Source organism: Sinocyclocheilus anshuiensis, unplaced genomic scaffold, assembly GCF_001515605.1.
Source record: "Sinocyclocheilus anshuiensis isolate Anshui unplaced genomic scaffold, SAMN03320099.WGS_v1.1 scaffold207, whole genome shotgun sequence".
Lineage (NCBI taxonomy): Eukaryota > Metazoa > Chordata > Actinopteri > Cypriniformes > Cyprinidae > Sinocyclocheilus > Sinocyclocheilus anshuiensis.
This window is the reverse complement of record NW_015551045.1, coordinates 914,227-935,398: the sequence shown is the minus strand read 5'-3', so window position 1 is coordinate 935,398 and position 21,172 is coordinate 914,227. Positions and strand designations below refer to the sequence as shown.

Genomic DNA, 21,172 nt, shown 5'->3' with positions numbered 1-21,172 from the left:
GCCATCTGAAAGCCCGTGATGATAATTTTCTGCTGATTACAGAACCGGCATTACTATCAAAATGCGCATGACAATCGCATTCGATTAATCGTGCAGCCCTAGTTTAAGAGTAGGCCTAACCTTTGCAAATTACCCATATACACTTATATATGGTTTGTTGTTATTGAAACATCTAGTGTATCGTTATGGAATTGACATTAATTTGTCCATTATTCCCAAATCGTATTCATTTCAGCCATGTGACCACCCATGAAAGTCTGTGGTTTATGTGGTGGTCGATTGTTTGTTGTTGAAAGGTTACCTGAAGCACATTCCCTCTCTTCAGTGTGCGTCACAGCTACAGTATGCAGAATGTACTCCATATGTGCCCTCTTCTCAGGAGCTCACATGTTGCCAGTCACCTTTTTTAGTCTGTAAATAGATTTACAATGGAAGTGTTAACTTGGGCCAACAGGAGGCTGGTTACTAGATTAAAGAAAGACATTGTGCAGATCTCATCATGACCCAATCTGCTCCTCTTTAATCAATGTCTGAGTGTTGCAGTCATGCCAGTACCTGGGTAAATGATTTAAACCCTTGTTAGTTTAATCTTAATAAAGTACAGCAACATGTTTACTGGCATTTTTGGTGGGATTAGTCCATTTAAGCCCATTGTTTGTGTGTTAGACCCGATCATGAGAGGTTTCGTAATGGATTCCTCAGCCTCTCTTCTAGAAGTTCAAGTAAATGCCTTCGGTTTGTTCCATGCATAAGAATTTGAAAAGAACAGCTGGACGTTTGTGTGGAAGAATCCAACTTATTTGGAAAATCATGCATTCTACACTAAAAATAATGCATTACTGTATGTCAAAAATATGTTTTATTTTTGGTTGGTTTAGGTTAAAAGAAGTTTGATGGAATGTTTTATTGCAGAGACATTGATTCACAGTGTTGTGTGTGTGTGTGTGTGTGTGTGTTTGTGTGTGTGTGTTATAGCTTGATACAGTGATACAGCTTGAAAAATACCAGATGACTCAATATGACCCTTCAGCATGCTGGGGGTCAGTGACCCACTCTATAATGAGACACACACTTATTACATTCCTCTTGCCTCTGGCGCTCATTTTTCTGAGATTTGGAGACATTGACCTGAGATATGAGATGTTTCCTGTGCTTGTTTTCTCTGAAATTTCTTTATTATTTTAAGTGATTTTAAGTGAAAAAACTGTTCTGCATGTTAAATCCAATGAATAACATAAGTCACTTTGGATAAAAGCCTACCAAATGCATAAGTGTAAATGTTTTAGGCTATTTATTCTCTCAAGTATTTTCCTAAGAACATTTGAATTTCTTAAGAATCAAATGATATTGTTAACAGTATAATAAAAATGATCTGATTTTATACTATCCAGCACATGAGGTTGCATTGTTTAATACAAACAATTCAAAACTTTACACTGGTGAATCTTAACGGTACTTAACGGTATCTCTTAACTTTCACAGTTGCAAAATTGAATGTAAAATGCATGAAATGTTTATTTAACGACTTAAACTGTCACAGGATAATTTTCTTGTTATGTTGTAATGCACAGTATTTGAAACTACACAATAAATTAAACATTTTACCTTTCAAACAAGTTGTATTTAAGGGATTTCAGACTAATTTAAGGGTTATCAAACTTTATTTATAATGATTTTTAAGTTTTGTTTTAGGAACAATTTTAAGAAAAATAGAAAAGAACATTTGTATTTTTTTGGAATTATTTGAAAATAACAGAACAATGGCAGTTAGGAAGAATTTTATTCTTAAGAATGTTACGTGAATCTGGATAAAATCCTGCTAAACCTGTAACTGTAGATGTGTGTAGATGTTTTTAGCTATTTGTTCTCTTTTCTCTTCTGAAAATTTGACAAACAAACTATGACTTTTTTAGTGCGAACAGAAACATAAAAATAAATATTTTTCAGAAAAAAGTAATTATTAAAATGATTAAAATGTCTTTCTCATTCCTGCTCTCTCATTCTCCATCACTCTTTCTCCACCGTGATAATCTTCTGTGAACATTTGAAAACAATGACTTCATTCACAATATTGCACATTTGATAACTTTCTTTGTCAGACTACTTCTTTACTCACAAACAGATTAATGCATAACACATAGTCTTTGTGAAATGAATGAGCGGTCAGTTGCTGTGTGCAGATTGCCGAACCTGCCAGAATAAACACGGGTAAGAGCACAGATGTGACGATGTGTGTTGTGTTGTCTCTTGTGCAGGTGAGAGATGGATGTGAGAGAGGTGTATGTGGTGGCCGGAAGCTTCGTGGGGTTTCAGCTGTTCTTCAAGTGCGTCAGTCCGGTTCTGTCTTCCAACTTCACGCAGGGTTATGGGAAACTTCCTCCAAACAAACTCAACGACTGGAACTCCAGGTATCAGCCTCGTATAACTCAGCACTGCTCTAATAGAAATGTGGTTAGAAATGCGTGCATGGATGATTGAGTAAACAGTACAAATAGACATGGATTGGTAGCTAGGATGGATAAATATCATCAAACATTCACAATTATAGACAAAATCAGGGGCACGATGTAGGGAAGTCACATTTCGAGGAAATATAACATGACAAATGAAATGGTTCATGAAAATCTTCTAAGAAAAACGTTTTAAAAAGTTCTTAAGATAGATTCGAAGATCTTTGTAAGAATGTTCTTAAATGCTCAAATAATTTCTTCTTAAATATTTTCTTTTTTTTAAGTTAGAATAAAATAATACAATATAAAAAACAAAAAAACGGAAAATGTACTGGTTATTAAGCTTTTGTTATGTAGTAATATTCTAATGCTTAAAATTTGAAACATCCTGATAAATTAATTGACAATCTTTCCTTTGAGACAAGTTGGATTCAAGAGATTTTAGACAACTTTGCAGGTTATCCTAACTTTAAGAAATTATTTGCAATGATTTTTACGTTTTGTCTTAAGAATAGTTTTAAGAAAAATGAAAGAACATTTGTTTTACATTTCACATGCTTATTAGAAAATGCAGTTCTAATCTAAGGATCTAAGGTTTTTGAAGAAAATTATATTTGCAATGGAAGTTTAAAGGAACAACTAGAGTTAAACAGTTGAGTTTTACCGTTTTCGAATCCATTCAGCCGATCTCCGGTTCTGGCGGTAGCACTTTTAGCTGTAGCTTAGCATAGATCATTGAATCTGATTAGACCGTTAGCATCTCGCTCAAAAATGACCAAAGAGTTTCTATGTTTTTCCTATTTAAAACTTGACTCTTCTGTAGTTACATCGTGTACTAAGACCGACGGAAAATGAAAAGTTGCAATTTTCTAGGCCGATATGGCTAGGAACTATACTCTGAATGATATTACGCAGCGCCTGAAAATAGTCCCAGCTAGGTAACTTCCAATAAGCCTATTTTCAGGCGCTGCGTAATATCATTCAGAGTATAGTTCCTAGCCATATCGGCCTAGAAAATTGCAACTTTTCATTTTCCGTCGGTCTTAGTACACAATGTAACTACAGAAGAGTCAAGGTTTAAATAGGAAAAATATAGAAACTCTTTGGTCATTTTTGAGCGAGATGCTAACGGTCTAATCCGATTCAATGATCTATGCTAAGCTGCAGCTAAAAGTGCTACCGCCGAAAACAGTAAAACTCATCTGTTTAACTCTAGGGGAGTTGGAAAATGAGCCTATTTTCAAAAATAGTGGAGTGTTCCTTTAAGGTCGAGAGAATATATGATAATAGAATTGTATCCAGTCAAATGAGAGAATTATCTTTTTTGATTGTTTTCAAAAATGCTTGCAAATATCATTCATAAAGTAGTTGTGCATGAGTGTAGCCCAACACGAGTGTGATCTAGTGATCTCTGTACTGTATTGTGAAATGTAGGTGAAGGCAGTTTGGTCTAATCACCTTTCCTCTTTGTTATCTTTTGAACATGGTTAACTTTGACCATACACTTCCAGTTAGGAAGAGATAGGTCTCTGTACATTACTTTACATGGTTATATAAAATGTCCGACATTAAACACATGTTTTTAACCTTGAATTGTTTTTAGAAGATGCTAAATACTGCCGCCTGTTCTTGTTTTGACAGCTTACATTGTTTTAAAAGTCATGACTTTAGTGAATGAAACTGATATGATAATCTGTTAGCAAATCTAAACGCTTTGACAATGTCATGGGAGTAGTTTGACAATGTCAACAGAACCAGTTGCATTGATTACTTGCACTCTCTGTAAAAATGCAGTTCTTTCCCTATAAAGACCACTTTCATTTTCTGAAAGTGTAACAAACCCTGATTTTTTTAAATGGTACAATAATTTACTTGTAATTAGAGTATTTTGCACAATAGTTTGCTTATCTCTTTTTAAATTAGTTTATGGATACCTGTTTAAAACCTTCTGCCTGAATGATGAAACATTTTTCACACTATCAAGGGTTGAAAGTAAGGCGTTATCGTTCATCTGATGTAATCAGGTAATGTGATAGCAAAGCATTTCCTTGATTACTTTATTCACAAGACTTAACATGGTGGAACAGAGAATGCAAAAAATAAATAAATAAAACAAAACATTGGATCATTGGTTTGCATAAAATATTTGTCCTTTTGCTTTGTGTGCTGTCAAATAGTGGCACACACAGGGGTTTCTCACTGTGCAGATAACAGATATGAAAATCTACAGTCCACAGACAATGATTTCTCACAAACACACATGCACACCACACTAATGGATCAGATCAAAACATAGTTCCTTCACTGTCAGCTATCTACCGTAGATACCATTTCCTGCGGTTTCAGCATCATGTTATCTATGTGATATTCCTAATGCTGATTTCTTTTGACCCAATGTGCAAATGATACAATGACTTTCTGTGGCCCTTGGCACAGTTATTAAATTATTGACTATATACTTATACGTGTCTATTTGGAATCTGAAAATTCAGATTCATGCATTGGACTGAATAGGCAACTGTACAGGAAGTTGAAACTGGAATGACAGGAAGAATAACAATGAGCGCCAAACTCAAACTTTGGTGATTACTGAAATGTTGTTTGAATGTGGTTTCATCTTTTATGTCCTCAGGCTTGTGTCCACAGTCCATGCATTAATTGTGGGGCTGTTCTGCCTCTATATCCTCTGGTACGACGACGCCGTCAATGAAGACCCCATCTGGTAAGTTGCAGAGAGTTCAAAAACAGGGCAGCTTTTCAACTCTGTGTACTTTTTGGATCTCATTGTGATATTTTTCTTTTTTTTTTTCAGTTTAAAAACTCAAAAAAAAAAAAGGGGGTCTTTAGCAGAACAGCTATTTTTGAATCCATAAAGGTCCTAAATTGCAAGAATCAAACCTACAATTAGTACCAATCAATAATTGAGTATCAATATCTAGGATTATATGTCCAATTGAGACAAATTTTGCTTTATCCAAAAGTTTTAATTGAAACTTTTGCTCTGTCATCAGTAATGTGTCCTCTGTAGTCGCCAAGGCACACAACTGCCGTCTCATTTGTCTTCTTTTCTTTATTTTTATTTTCTTCTTTGATATTTCCTTTTCTGCCTGCTGCCTGTTTGGTCTGCATCTTTGCATCCTGAAAGGGACGAATGGTAATTTGTCTTTAGTGGTTGTCACATCCTCTGTCCTCTGTAGCTCTGGTCCAAAACCTAGTGAGCTACCTACCAAGACAGCATTTTATGGCCTAATAGTAATAATAATGATAATAATAATACTTTTAAAAAGATTTGTGTATACTATGTTTTTTATTTTTATTCATGGTTCTGATTCATGCATATGTTGCACGTGAAGTTGCTGTTTTTTTAAAAGCTTTCCAAAAAACACAGCAAGGCAGCTCACTAGGAACAGAGCACATATCTCCTTTTCATCTCACTTCTATTCATCTCCTCTTCTTTTGGCATTTCCCTTTGCTTATTTAATAGAGTGCAACACCTTTTCTGCAACCTTGGTTCTTAAGGTAATTTTCCCCTGTCATTTTCTGCAAAGAGATTTCAGGAAATTCTTTAATAAAGAGCCTTGTATCTTGTCAGACATCTTTGATTTGAAGTAAAAAAGTAAATGGAGAAGAAAAGACAAAAGTAATTACATTTTTTATGAAGGAATGAACTACAAAACTGAAAGTTTACTTAATCTCTGGCCATCCAAGATATAGATGAGTTTGTTTCTTCATGGGAACAGATTTGGAGAAATGTAGCATCACATGACTTGCTCAGCAATGGATCCTCTTCAGTGAATGGGTGCCGTCAGAATGAGAGTCCAAACAGCTGTTCAAAAACTATATCACAACAAAATCACAATAATCCACTCCACTCCAGTCCATCAATTAATGTCGTGTGAAGTGAAAAGCTGTGTTTGTAAGAAACAAATCCATCATTAAGACATTTTATCTTCAAACTGTTGCTTCCGGGTTCAAAACGAGTCCAAAATCTATAATATTGATTTCTCCAGTGAAAATATTAACATATTTTATAGTTATATATTATAGTCATATATATTATAGTTAGAGTAGGGAGACCATCTCGATTACGATTGGTTCTGTTTTGAAAGCATTAAAAATAATCAATGGAGAAAAAAAATCAGTCTCTGTGAAAATATTGATGGTTTTTTTACTTCCTGAATTCCTTGTCCAACAGTTTCTCTTTTTCTTTTGTCACATCTGCTCTCGCTTTATTTCTTTTCCGCTTTCTCATCGCCTCTGTTTTCTTTGGTCACCTGTGTGAGTCGACTCTTTCAGTGAGGGAACTGTATTTCTATGTCTGTTGTCAGTGTCTCTTTTCCTCTCTCCCTTCTCGATCTCTCAGATCATAGAGTTTTTAATCTTGCCAACAAGGTGCCTTTTCATTAGGAAACGACAGATTCCCAGATCCCCTCCTCTGCCGGATCATGTGACAGTCCTCCATTCCCCCTCTCTCCTCTGATCAGTCCCTCTCACTGTCCCATAGGCCGCCTCGGCCAGTAACACTCCCCCAAAAAACATAACATAAAGAGTATTACTGAGTAGAGAGGGAGACTGCTGAGACTTCATTCCCATCCAAACCTCATCTCATCCTCATCCTTATCTCAATACAAACAGGGTCATTCTATGATATGGATGCCTTTTTGAACAAGGTTTTTCACCATTTTTTAAAGTAAAATTTCATACTAGATAATGTCACCTCTTTGGTCTGCTTTGCTCTTTTCTTCGTTTTTGTGAGACGTCTGAGTAGCCACTGCATGAGTTGTAAATATCCAGTTTCTAATGTAGTAAATTGCATTGTGCATCTCAAGCTACACTGATCAATATGAATATATATCAGTCTATAAATAATGCATTTCAGGGCAGATGGTAACAGAGTTGGCAGTTTTACAGTTTAGCCATTACTTGCGCTTCAAGGCATGATTATAGTTGACCAAAACCATCAAAAAAGCGTTTTTGTTACTTGAAATAAAATCAACTTGAAGTGGAATAAAATAAAATATAAGAAAACCTAAACTAAATTTATTTCAATTTCATCTCTGTTTTTCGTTAAGTTCAACTTGAAGTACTAAAATAACAAAAACTGAAAAAAATAAATAAATAAAAACTAGATGGATGGATACAACAAAATTAACGAAACAAATAAAATGTAAATAAAAACATAATATAAAAATAAAAACGAACTCAAAATATTAATATAAACTACAATGATATATAAATGATATGAAAATAACTCTGGCTCCAGGGCGTGATGCTTCAAGGTGAATTTTAGAAGATGAATTTAGTGCTAATATTTCTACAGACATCTTATTTTCGAGTTTCATCAGTTGTTTACTGTATAAAATGATGGCAAGAGTGTTCCTTCTAGCAAACTTACCAAATTGTAAGATGAAGTGATAAGGATATTTTCATGTCTTCGCAGACTTCATTTGCTGAAAGTATGCATTTTGCATTTTTGAAGTATGAAATAATAGATTATTTCAATAAGGGCTAGTTATGATGGTACCTGGGTTGATGCGTGACCTGCGGGCACAACTACATGCCTTTTATTTTATATCATGTCAAATGTGGGATTTGGCTTTTCATTTGAACCAGGAAATAAAGTTTTAGAGGATTTTGAAAAATTCAAAACAAAGACAAAGTGTTGGGAAAGAGTCTACACTTTTGACTTAATTTATTTTATGCTTTCTTTTGTCTGTCCTCACTCCTTTGTTTCACATTTTTTACAGTCATTATTTACATAATGAAGGACGCAAAAGGCACTCGTTTTGCAGAATGACTCAACACATTGTTGAAAGAAAGTTGAATTGTTTCAGTCGTTGGGTTTTTGTTTGCTAAATGCTCAGTCAGAGATGATAGCCTTACGCCAGTTTACTTGATCCAGTCTCGCCTGAAGAGTTACACTCCACAGAGCCTTTTCAAACCTTCAAGCTGATCTCTTTATGTTTTATAGTAATGGCCGCATACACTGTCATCCATCCTTACATGAAAATGGCTTTCATTAGACTCGTCTGTGCTGTAAGTCTGGCCTGTCGTGTCGGGTCAGTTGTCTGAATCTCTTCTCTAAAGCTGACCTGCTTGTCCAGATAGTGAACTGAATGAGATCAAAGGTGAAGAAACTTGCTTAGGTGTGTCCATTTAAAGGCTAATACTACGTCTTGTCTGTCTGTCCAATTAAACTTTGGCCTAAATCATTTTTTTCCTAAATCAATGTAGATAAATGAATAAATGATAAATGAATAAAATAACTTGATAATTATGAAAAGTTAATGTCAGGATGACATGTTCCATGGAAGAAATAGATAAAATAGGCTAACACTTCAAATTTATTTTTAGAAGAATTTTAATGAGAATTTATAAATTAATAGTTGAAAAGGATTCTGGTGTCGTATTTCTTTTTCCTGCCAAATTATCACAAAGGTTATGTACTTAAGGCTACAGCAGTGTTATTTTACTATCATTGCTATACTATTACAGTTTTTGTTGATATTTTGAATTAGGGTTTATTTTTATATTTTCTGTTTTCATTTTAATTTTAGTTTACGTTTTAGTCATTTTGTTGTGTATTTTTATTATTATTATTTTTTAAATGTCTATATAGTTTTTATGAATTGTAATTATTAATTTTAGTTTATTTAGTTTTAGTTATTTTAGCACTTCAAGTTAAACTAAATGAAGATGACATGTTGCCTTGGCAACTATCTGAAATAAAATAAGTTCGTTTTTTTATATTCTATTTTATTCCAGTTAATGTTTTATTTCAATTTTTTTGAATGGTTTTAGTTTCAGTAACTATCATAACCCTAGGCAAAGTACTTATTATTATTATTATTATTATTATTATTATTATTGTTAAAATTATTGCATTTGATTTAATTGACATTGGTTGATATCTATGCCCTTTTAGCCTTTTAGAGAATTGTCAGAAATATTCTATAAAATAAATGCATGATTTAATTTCTCAATTTTGTGAGCATCTTATTAGACCACTGGTGGAAAAACGGCATTTTTTATTTAATGCAATTTTGTCATCACAAATTGTATAATCATCATAATTGTATATAAACTTCTCAGAAACTTTTCAAGAAGTCTTGGTATATTGTACATCGTCTACTTTATGACTTTGTAGAGTTTCTATAAAACCTAATAATCATCATGTTCTCCTGCATGATCCAGAATGTTCCATAATACAAATATTAATACTGCAATCCATTGACCTCTGCTTTTAATGTTGTTCATAAACAGATGAGCAGGTTCACACGTAGAACCATGCAAAACACCAGAGATATTTTTAAATGATAGAAAGTGCATGATTTCTTTCAGCAGATGGACAAATGTGGTCTATTAAAATAAAGGCTTTCTTATTTTGTCCAAATTAAGAAATACTGTAAATATTTCAGTAACCACTTGCACATGTAAGACTTCATTCTCCAGGTGTAAAATCCTGCATTGACGCTGGCGGCCAGTGAGAGTCCAGTGTTTGTTTGGCAGAGGGGTCAGAGGTCAGAGGTCAGTGAAGGTGACAGCGGGGTCACGCTCAGGGTAACTGAGCTTCCTTCCCTAGCATTTGAATTAAGATTGTGTTTCACACACACCTCTTCTGCTACTGGACACTCGCGACCGCCGTGTATCAGTTCCCTGATCGCTTTACAGGGTCACAGAGAGACACACATACTGTAACGCTGGCTTGTTATCCGTTCACCGAGATATTCTTCTTCTATATGGCGAACGCATGGGTTTGTTTAGTTATTTCATCTCTTTTGTAACTCTCAGATGACCCTGGCAAGTGCACTTGAATGTATTTCATGAAAACAGCTTAAACCAGCGTATGGTGCTTGATGCTTGTCTCCACCAGTTTTTTTACTTTTACATTCAGTGCAGTGCTCTACTGTTTGAGCTACAGGAATGATTGTTTATTAGTTCATGTGCCCTTTTGTTAAATATCTCTGAATAAAGTGTCTGTTAATTCAGGTCTTTGTTCAAAAGGACCTAATCAAATCATCAGATCTATAATTTCTGCGATGAGGAAAACACGGACAGAATCGTGGAATCCAGTCATTATAATGGATTTTACTGTATAATGCGGAATGTCATGGAATTTGGCAAAATTTTGATGAATAAATCAAAAGTAGGGCTGTACACTTAATCAAATCGCGATATGGATTAGTGTCTGAATATTAAAGAACAAAAAGGTTGCTATTTAAATATGAAGTCTGCATGTTCCGCGTGTCTCTTTGTGAATGAATAGCATGGTTTTATCAGCTACACACGGAAACTCAAAGCTATGAAGTCTGTTTCTGCCACGGAATAAAAGATTTAAAAAAGTTAATTGTGAATTTTTATCTCACAAAATTTTTTCTCAGAATTGCGAGAGAGAGAAAAAAAACAGAATTACGAGATTTAAACTCGCAATTGAATTGAGATATAAACTCAGAATTTTTTCTTGCAATTCAGGGCTTACATCTCGCAATTCTGAGTTTATATTTCACAATTTTCTCTGAAATGCAAGGGAAAAAAAGTCAGAATTGTGAGATAAAAAGTCACAGTTACATTCATTCAGTCATTCATTCATTCATTCTGTGGCTTCATGACAGCCCATCAAAATAAGAGTCGGCTTAACTTGAAGAAATTATGACCAGATTTGTAAATGATTACAAAGTAATAATAATAACACAGTTTATTAAAACAATTTAAGGAATATCACATATTTTTTCATCCATGTTTTCATTTAAATAGTAATCCTCTACTGTGCAGCACTTTGTTTGTTAAAAGTGAAAGGAATATAACATTTTATTAGGAATTGTTCAAATTTGATTACATTTGTAAAGATTAATTCAATTGTTTTATGAATACATTTTTCACCATATTTGATTATAAATAAATCATAAAACAGAATTCAGACAAATTAATTTTTAAAGTTTTATGGATGCAGATCAATTAGACATTCTTTATGGTTATTATTACCATTAAAACAAAATTCTACAAATTCAAATGGATAACATAGAATTTGGGGGGAAATCAAATGTATTTCTGTATTTTTCTAACGCATGAAATGTATCTGAGATCAGACAGTTCAAAAGGTCCCAACACTGTGTTCACTACAAGATACTCTCACAACTTGAATTCAGCACAGCCAGTGTCACTAACAGTCTGATGGCAATTCGTTTCATACCATAAACGTTTTTAAATTATATTTACAGTTAGCTAGATATGTATTTGCTTACCAGATATGATTGCATGCAAACGCTGTAGATTACTAGCAGTCCAGATGTCTCCGTATGTTCACCCAGATGAAATGAATGCAGTTTTATGTCATTGGAATATGATTTTATGGTGTAATGTCAGGTGTACAGTTGTCAGTGTTGCCAGTGATTAGTATGGCTCGAGTCAGAAACAGCACCGCTCCCTCAGGTTAACTGGGTGGTGACGCTTTAACGGATTACACCCTTCAGAAAGAAGCAGTTCCTTTTAATCTTGTTAAATCCAAACTCTTCCATTGCCGACTGACTGCATTTCTTATACTGTGTTGTTTGAGCTGTAGCATTTGTTTTTCCTCCCTCAGGGGTGATCCGAACATGGTTAAGCTCAATGTGGCCATCACCTGTGGATACCTGTTCTATGGTATGAAGCTTTGTTTTATTCTGGAAGTTCAAGCACAGATTACACATAGATCTTTTCAGGTTTGTCTACATACTCTCTTGTTTTCTCTTCCATCATCTCTTCTTCTCTCAGACCTGGTGCTTCTAGCTTGTAACTGGAGTACCATGGGCGATGTGTTTTTTGTCTGTCACCACTTGGCGGCGCTGTATGCTTATGGATTTGTGCTGGTTAGTACCTGGAAATACAGAGGACATGGAAAGCTCTTGAAATTGTGGATATTTACTATAAATAAGGATAAAAATAAAAAATCTTTGATGATAATATTCAAATAAAAGGGAGAAGCTTTGGAAAGTTCTTATAAGGTGTCATGCATACTTTATAGAAAAGGTTCTGTAAGTCTCTAAAGTGTAATTTTCAACAGTTCTTTATTTAAATTTAGATTTTTGTCATTTTGAATATTGTCTTTGAATATCACAAATTGCCTGTTTTCTTGGGCTTGTGTCATTTATTTATTTATTTTGTAAGTTAGTTACCATATTATTTTAGTGTCATTGAGATACTATAGTCTTTACTAATATTTCGAATCAGTTTTTATGTTTATATTTGTAATAATTTTGGGGATTTTTATGTATGTCTAGCTTTTATTATTTTTATTTCAGTATTAGTTTGAGTTATTTTAGTACATCAAGCTAAACTAAATTAAAAGGAGAAATGTTGCCTTGGCAACCTGCTGAAATAAAACTTGTTTTTAGATTTGATTTGATTTTAGTTAACGTTTACATTATTTTGTTAGTAACAAAATTATTAATTTTAGTTTTATTTTTTTCGTTAACTATAATAAGCCTAGTTAGTTAGACATGTTGGTTACACCTCCCTGACTTTGAGTTGGCTGATAAAGCTTTTTTCAGATATTAAAATAATGTTTCACTACTTATTTTTAAATAATAATACACATTTTATAAATAATAATAATGATACTACTATTAATAGTAGTATATTTATTCATTTTTTTTTACTTTTTTCTCTTGATTACTATACTGAACAAAATTATAAACGCAACACAATCATGCTGTCTAATCAGCATCTTGATATGCCACACCTGTGAGGTGGATGGATTATCTCGGCAAAGGAGAAGTGCTCACTAACACGGATTTAGACAGATTTGTGAACAATATTTGAGAGAAATAGGCCTTTTATGTACATAGAAAAAGTCTTAGATCTTTGAGTTCAGCTCATGAAAAATGGGGGCAAAAACAAGTGTTGCGTTTATAATTTTATTCAGTGTATTTCAGGATGGTTAGAACACCTCAAAAAAAAAAAACAATTGCTGTCAATTATCATGTAAAATATAAAATAAATTTAAATTCAGAAAATGAAAACATCATAGGAGAGGTATTCAAACAGTTGTCTGTATGATCTACATTTGTAATGTTTTTTTTTTTTTTCCCAGACACGTGGAGTGCTTCCTTATTTTGCAAACTTCCGACTGATTTCAGAATTGTCAACGCCATTTGTGAATCAAAGGTGAGATTCATTTATTCCATTGAAGAGGTTTTGTTTAGATCATTAACTCGTCAAATGCTGAAAGTCTCATTTGACTTCTATTTCTCTCTCTGCAGGTGGTTTTTCGAAGCGTTAGCTTACCCTCGTACTCACCCGCTGGTTGTCGCCAACGGCGTTGCCATGGCAGTCGTGTTCTTCCTCGTGCGGATCGCCGTGATGCCTCCCTACTGGGCAAAAGTGTTTGGCACCTTCGGTACGCCAGCGTTCGAAAGGCTTGGTCTGGCAGCTCAGGTGGCCTGGATCGTATCCTGCGTTTGCTTGGATATCCTAAACACAATCTGGATGTACAAAATCGCCCGCGGCTGCTACAAGGTCATTACCGGCAAGCTAAGAGGAGGCAAAGGGGACTCCAAAAAGACCAATTACATGAACAACCACACAGACTGAGAATCATCCGCGATCATGACAGATTAGATTAGACGTATTCTCTTCCCAGAATATAGCAACTTCTGAGTCTTTATATTGCACTCTGGATGGATGTGCTCTCGAAACAGAGGTTAAGAGGAGAGAGTTTCATCATCCCAGTGTGGTTTTAACCTCTACTTCATGTACAGACACTCTGACTTGACCTACACCGGTGAAAGTCAAGCCGATAAACTAACCTGCTATGCCTCAAACACAACCAAAGTGCCTCCAAGCACAAGGAGAAGCAATAGAACATGAACATGTGAGCTTGTGACCACGAAAAGTCCATCAGATCTCCATCAAAGCCTTAGCCAGTCAGTACCCATGCATGTTTTTCTCGAAACCAATCATGGTTGCTTTGGGAGCCGTGTTTCCTGTGATATTTACACTGATGTGCCTCAGTGAACAACATCCTAAACTTGTTGCGCATTTGGTCGGAAGTGCTCATCAACTTCACTCAATCTTACGTCATTGTCAAGTCTCCGGGAAACCTCAGATCTACCTCTCACACCGTGTCAAGCACAAGAACGAACACCGTTTGGACTTGAGGAACATCTTGAAAAGTCCACAAGAATCAAACACTCGCAGCCTTTGCTTTTATAGTGCAGACTTCTAGAACTCATCTTGTGTTGCACATCAAAAGAGTGAAAGGTGGTTTCCTTTAGCAAATACCTGTGTGCATGCTTCAATTCTGACCATGTGAGGTCACATTTTTTGCATTAGATTGGAGGAAACTGCAGTGCTTTATCCATTTCTCAGGTTCTAGCCTTTTCTAGAGCCCTCCATTTTCTCCAACATGCTTAAGGTGCATCACATGCACAGGTTTTGTTCTCACCAAGCAGATTATTTAAACATTCAACGCCTCAAGGCTTGATGGGAACTGGTGCAAATTCACATCTCAGTCCTGTTTTTTTCTTGGTTCTGTCATTTTCTTCCTGCCAAATTCTTTTTTTTTTTAGCTTGTTGGTCACCAGAACTTCCAGCCTGACGTTTAGGCTTTTGTCATGATTGAATGAATGCTGTTGTGATTCTCTTGAATGTGACTTCCTGCTGGGCATGTCAACCCATGTTGTGTTGCGCTGTGGCATTACGATACAGTATATATGTGTGTGTAAAAACATATGCAGTACTTATTCCTGCCAAGTATTTGACAAGACTAAATCCCTCTGTAGTCAGAGCCACTGTTTCTCTTCTGAAGTTCAGGTACACTTTGAAAATGAATGATATTTTGAATGATAATGGGAGATGATTGTGGGATATGTCGTATTTTGCCTTATATCCATAATTCGAAATAGCCAAATCATCCTCCAGGCCTTGAATATGTGAAGCTGTGACAATAGAAATATATTCGGGTGTTGTTTTGGAGAACAAAATGGCCAACTGGTCATGTAATTATTATATGTATCTAGAATGTCTGAAATGAGCTGCAATCTTCGTGTTTATGGAAATGCAAAGGAGGTTAGGCTTTATGGTACGTCATCCACACAACCGTTGCACAATCGAAATGCCATTGTGGCATTGATATTGTAATATTTGTAATTTTGAAGGGCTGATCGAAATTCAAGTTCATCTACTGGACAAAATTGATTGGCGATACTCAAAATAATAAATTTGATTGGCAAAAATGGTTCAATATTCATAAAAACTGACATTTCTCTACAGTTATTGATTGTTTTCTGTAGAATGGTCACCTGTTGCTATGTAAGCTACAACATTTGAGTATATGAAATAATATAGTAAGTATAGATAGGACTGTACTAGTATAAAGCAGCTATAGAGTTAACACAAAACTAACTTTAGTACCTTGCCTTGCCTCAGATTAGCTTAAACTCCTATGTCATTGTGGATTCAAGGGTGGAAGAATGTGAAAAAAAGGCTATATCCAGGATAAACTTAGTAGATGGGGTTCCCCATATCAAACGTCCCATTGGATTTTATTGGTACACTGTTTACAAAGACCTTTGTAATAATCTGTGCCGCACTTGCCTGCTCTCGTTTGGATCAATCCTCACGTAGAGCAGATAGACCAAGACAAAAGTGTTTTTTGTGATCACAAAGAGCCCCAAATTGTTTGTCAGTGTTTTAAGCTCGTGGTTTTAAAAATGAGCAGTCACCAACTAAATTATATGGATTTATTTAGACATTTTAAATTGCTTTTAAATATTTGTTTCTGGTGATTACTAAGGAGCAATAATCTATGAAAGGATGACTAGACAGTCTCTTCTACCTGTCCAAATGTTTAGACGGATTTTTAATTTGTTCTTATGCTGTCGGCTTTTGTTCAGACAGCCTGGTATTCAATGGAATTATTTACTACGTGCAATTTGGTGACTAGCCCAATGCCAGTATTGAATCTCTATGTATGTGTATATACTTTCAGTCTTGAAGAAGTCACTTTTAAGAAGAGTCTCCGATCTCTTGATTTGATCAATTTTACCTTTTTTTTTTTTCTTTCTTTCTTTTAACAAATTACTGTTGTGGATCCAATCATCTCTGGAAATTTTAATGTGAAAATCGACACCCAACAGAGGCCTTAGAGCCCCTGTATCTGTACACTTTGAAACTGATGGATGATATGACCACTAATGATAATATTGTCCAAATAGCAGTCAAAGAGAGAAATGGCAGATTAATAAATGTGAGATGATAAAAAGCAGTCCTGAATTGTTTTCTTATAATTTGTTTGCTTATTTTGCGTTTAGGATTGTTGACTGACTGCGAATGCGACAGTTTACACTACTCTTCAAAATGTAATGCTTTTGTTCAGCAAGAATGCATAAATTGTATCAAAAGCGACCGTAAAGACATTTATAATGTAACAAAGATTTCAAATCGGCTGTTTTTTAACTTTCTTAAAGAATCCTGAAACAAAATGTATCATGTTTCCAAAAAAAATAAATATTAAGCATAACAACTGTTTTCAACATTGATAATAATCAGAAATTATACTTGAGCAGCAACTCATTTTAGAATGATTTCCATTGAATGCAAACCTTTGAATGGTAATGTATTTATAAATGTGCTTCTTCAGGTTTATAGTTTTTTGTGATGGACGGATAAGTGAAGTTAAGTAGTTTCACTTTTTTATTTTGTTTACTCTTTTTACACATTTAATTACATGATGGAATGGTTTCATGAATTAAATACTTTCAATTTAGTGGGTCCAATTATTCATCCTCATGCTTTTGCTTTACACATTTCACACACTTTTTTGAAACGCTTTATCATGACATGTTTTGATGTGTTCATAAATCTACTGGAAGTTTGTTTAATGTCGGTTTAAGTAGATATTTGACTCTTTAAGTGAACGTTTTGACTATTTCGCTAGCCGTTTGTACATTCAGAGCACTTTTCTGTTGGCAGAACCGTTGGCAAATGGCAGTTGTTTGCTAATTCTTCATGCTAACTGAAAATTGATTTGGTTCAGTGGCAACCGAACATCCTCATGTTTAAGAAGTATTGTAAAGTGAAGTATCTGTCTGTTTGTCTGTGTCTATCTCTATCTTCAGTACCTGTTGAAAATTACATCAGGTAGTTCTGCCTCAGCTCAGAGCTTACGTAATACTAGAAGACAGAAGAAAGTGGAGGTAAAGAAAGCCAAAGAGGATGACAAAGAATCTTAAAGTGAAAGAATGAGAGATCTTTGAGCCTGTAGTCTGGCTCTGATTGAATCCAGCTCTACTGCATGTACTCATGGTCAATGGGTTGGGTCAGAGCGACTGTGTGTGTGGATAACTTTTACCAAACATGGTCACAGTACATCAGAGGCTCACTGAAATCTCCCCTGGTACCCTCACACACACAACACTACACATCATACATCTGCAGTACTGCTGTCTGTGACATTTTGTATGCCTCACACCAAGTCCAAGCATGTACTTTTCACTTTGCTATTACCTGCCAGAGATGGTTTTCATGACTTGTTTTCGGAGCGTGTACAGTATACATTTACTGTATATGCAAAGAAAGTAAAACGGCACATCAAATAATGTTCATACGCAACTCCAGGAGTTATAAAGCAAACTGAACTGCGCTCAGATATTCATCTTGAAGTTGTTCCCAGATGTAGATTTGCATTCCAGACGCTCTATGAACTTTATATAGTTATATTTATGAGGCATTAAAGTTGTTTGAGGGTCTTTTGTAATCTGTGTTGTACAGAACATCAAGCAGATTTATGATGCCATTTGCTTGTTTACAATAGTCGTCGGTACATTTTGGTTGGTGGGTTCAGGATACGGATGACTACTGTGTGCAGAAAACCTGCCCGTGGCTGTTAAATCTCCTACCGAATTCCTCTAAGCTTTGTAGGTTGAATGAGCCATGGACCATAAATAGGCAGACAGACCTATCCTAGAAAGGAGAGAGGAAAGCAAGGAGGGCAGGGAAATCTCTGGAACTGGCGCTTTCAGAAGCTGCTGTAACTTTTCTGTTTTTCTCACAGTTTCTCCATCCTTCTTGACTTTTCTCTGGCTCATTTGAACCCATAAACACATATACAGCAATCATTGAATCTGATGCTGATGAGTGCCAAACGCTTATTCACATAAAACTGCAGCTGTTTGTCTTTTTACAATCAGTATTGTCAGCTTTTCCTTTGGCTTTTTACCCTCTTTGGTTAGAGTTTTTTCAAAATCTCTAAGCAAAGATCACAGTTTCTAAATGTCCTTTCATGATATCCACTAAACGTACAGTTCATTGTAAAGACATTGAAAATCTACTTTAAACTATCCAGAACATCTTAGCAACACTCTAGCAACTGCCAAGCAACCATTTAGAACATCTTAGCAACTGACTAGCAACGCCTTAGTAACCACCAGCTTCGCAAACCTCGAGCAACTGAATAGCAATGCCTTAGTAACTACCAGAACACCTTAGCAACCCTCTAGAAACTGATTAGTAACCATTTAGAACATCTTAGCAATTGTCTAGCAATGCCTTAGTAACCACCAGAACACCTACGCAAAACTTCTAGCAACTGCCTAGCAACACCTTAGTAACCACCAGCTTTGCAAAACTCTAGCAACTGCCAAGCAACACCTTAGTAACCACCAGCTTCACAAACTTCTAGCAATGCCTTAGTAACCACCAGAATACCTTTGCAAACCTCTAGCGACTGCCTAGCAACACCTTAGTAACCAGCTTTGCAAACAACTAGCAATGGCCGAGCAAGACCTTCGTAACCACCAGAACACCTTAGAAACCCTCTAGCAACTGCCTAGCAATGCCTTCGTAACCACCAGCTTCGCAAACCTCTAGCAACTGCTTAGCAACGCCTTAGTAACCACCAGAACACCTTCACAAACCTCTAGCAACTGCCAAGCAATGCCTAAGTAACCACCAGAACACCTTTGCAAACTTCTAGCAACTGCTTAGCAACACCTTAGTAACCACCAAAACACCTTAGAAACCCTCTAGCAACTGCCTAGCAATGCCTTAGTAACCACCAGAACACCTTTGCAAACCTCTAGCAACAGCCTAGATACACCTCAGTAACCACCAGCTTTGCAAACCCTCTAGCAATGGCCTAGTAACCACAGACCACCTTCGCAAACCTCTAACAACTGCCTAGCAACACCTTAGAAACCCCTAAAACACCTTTGCAAACCTCTAGCAACCACCTAGCAATGCTTTAGTAACCACCAGCTTCGCAAACCTCTAGCAACTCCAAAGCAACCATTCAGAGCAACTTAGCAACTGCCTAGAAATGCCTTAGAAACCACTTAAACACCTTTGCAACCCTCGACCAAGTGCCTGGTAACCACCTTAAAGGCAGGTGTGTTGAGGCAAGTTGGAGCTAAACTCTGCAGGACACCGGCCCTCCAGGACCGAGTTTGGGCAGCCCTGACTTAGAACATCTTAGTAACTACCTAGCAATCAGGGTTGCCAGGTCTGCGTAAGAAAACTAGTCCAATTGCTACTCAAAATTTCAGCGCGCAGCCTAAAACAAAACAGCCCACAGCAACAATGTAAAAGTAGCCCAATTTCGCAGGAAACCTATTGACTTAGCAGCACTGCTAGCAATGCTTTAGTAATCACCAGAACACCTTAGCAACCCTCTTGCAAGAACTCTTTTTGTTTGAAACCTGTCTACCTTTGCGTCTTTTATTTGCTTATCTTTGCTAAATTTGTTTGACAGAGCAGTGACCGATTCGCACCTCACACTGACATCCTCATTGGGTAAGTTATTAAGGATGAAGGGTGACAAAAACAACCCTTTAACACAGAACAGATCTCTAGAGCATCTAAAAATGGATACAGCTAGTTAAATCACACCAGCATTACAAAATCATGTATTCAGATATATAGAGATGGAATTGTTTTGGACTCATTTATCGTGTGCTTCGTGAAATCCAGCTGAATGTGAAGTCCTCTTATGAGGTTGTGAATGTCAGAGCTGTGCAGCATGAACACCTCTTTGTCTCGACCCTCATAGCAGGGTGATAGTCTGCCTCAGTCATGACCAAATAAAGCGTCCGAATTCCTCCCCTGCTTTTTTTCAACCCCTAGAATGTTTACAAGAACGTTGGATCAGGCTGCACTCCGACTGACTCCCTGACTGGGACTCAGCTACTGTATACAAGCATCACAGAGCCGCTTTTAGAGGTGTTAACCCTGATGATTGACAGAGAGACAAATTACATCATCCATCTATACTCCAGACTGTTCCTTTGTGAAAAAGTAGTTTTGGGGATAAAATGCCATTTTTGGAGTAGTACATCTGTCTATGCTTTTACTGATATGGGAAAAAAAATGTTTTAATATGTTTCAATGATGACATAAAACAACCACAATCAGATCATCAATAAATGCAACCATGTAAGGCATGGACATTTCCAAAAATATTTTCTTTTTGTTTACACATTTTGTATTTAATAATTTTTTTCCATATTTCTTTTGAAATTTCTGTAGATAGATATATAGACGGACGATAGATAGAGAGAGAGAGAGAGAGAGAGAGAGAGAGAGACAGACAGACAGACAGATGATAGAGAGAGAGAGAGAGAGAGAGAGAGACAGACAGACAGACAGATGATAGAGAGAGAGAGAGAGAGAGAGAGAGACAGACAGACAGACAGATGATAGAGAGAGAGAGAGAGAGAGAGAGAGACAGACAGACAGACAGACAGACAGAC

At 36.0% G+C, this 21,172-nt stretch overlaps 1 protein-coding gene across 2 annotated transcripts in view; it reads left to right on the top strand.

Annotated features, from left to right (window-relative positions):
- LOC107661664 (transmembrane protein 56-B) overlaps positions 1 to 16,693 on the top strand; it is an 18,295-nt gene extending 1,602 nt beyond the window's left edge. The window contains exons 1-7 of one of the 2 annotated variants that reach the window (XM_016451363.1): positions 975 to 1,040; positions 2,256 to 2,408; positions 5,083 to 5,172; positions 12,031 to 12,089; positions 12,201 to 12,295; positions 13,519 to 13,592; positions 13,688 to 16,693. In XM_016451363.1, the coding sequence (XP_016306849.1) occupies positions 2,263 to 2,408; positions 5,083 to 5,172; positions 12,031 to 12,089; positions 12,201 to 12,295; positions 13,519 to 13,592; positions 13,688 to 14,018 (795 nt within the window). In that variant the 5' untranslated portion in view covers positions 975 to 1,040; positions 2,256 to 2,262 and the 3' untranslated portion in view covers positions 14,019 to 16,693. Of the gene's footprint in view, positions 1 to 974; positions 1,041 to 2,255; positions 2,409 to 5,082; positions 5,173 to 12,030; positions 12,090 to 12,200; positions 12,296 to 13,518; positions 13,593 to 13,687 lie in introns of those variants that run through there. The other variant, XM_016451362.1, reaches the window with a different exon arrangement.
- The last annotated feature ends 4,479 nt before the right edge of the window (positions 16,694 to 21,172 follow it).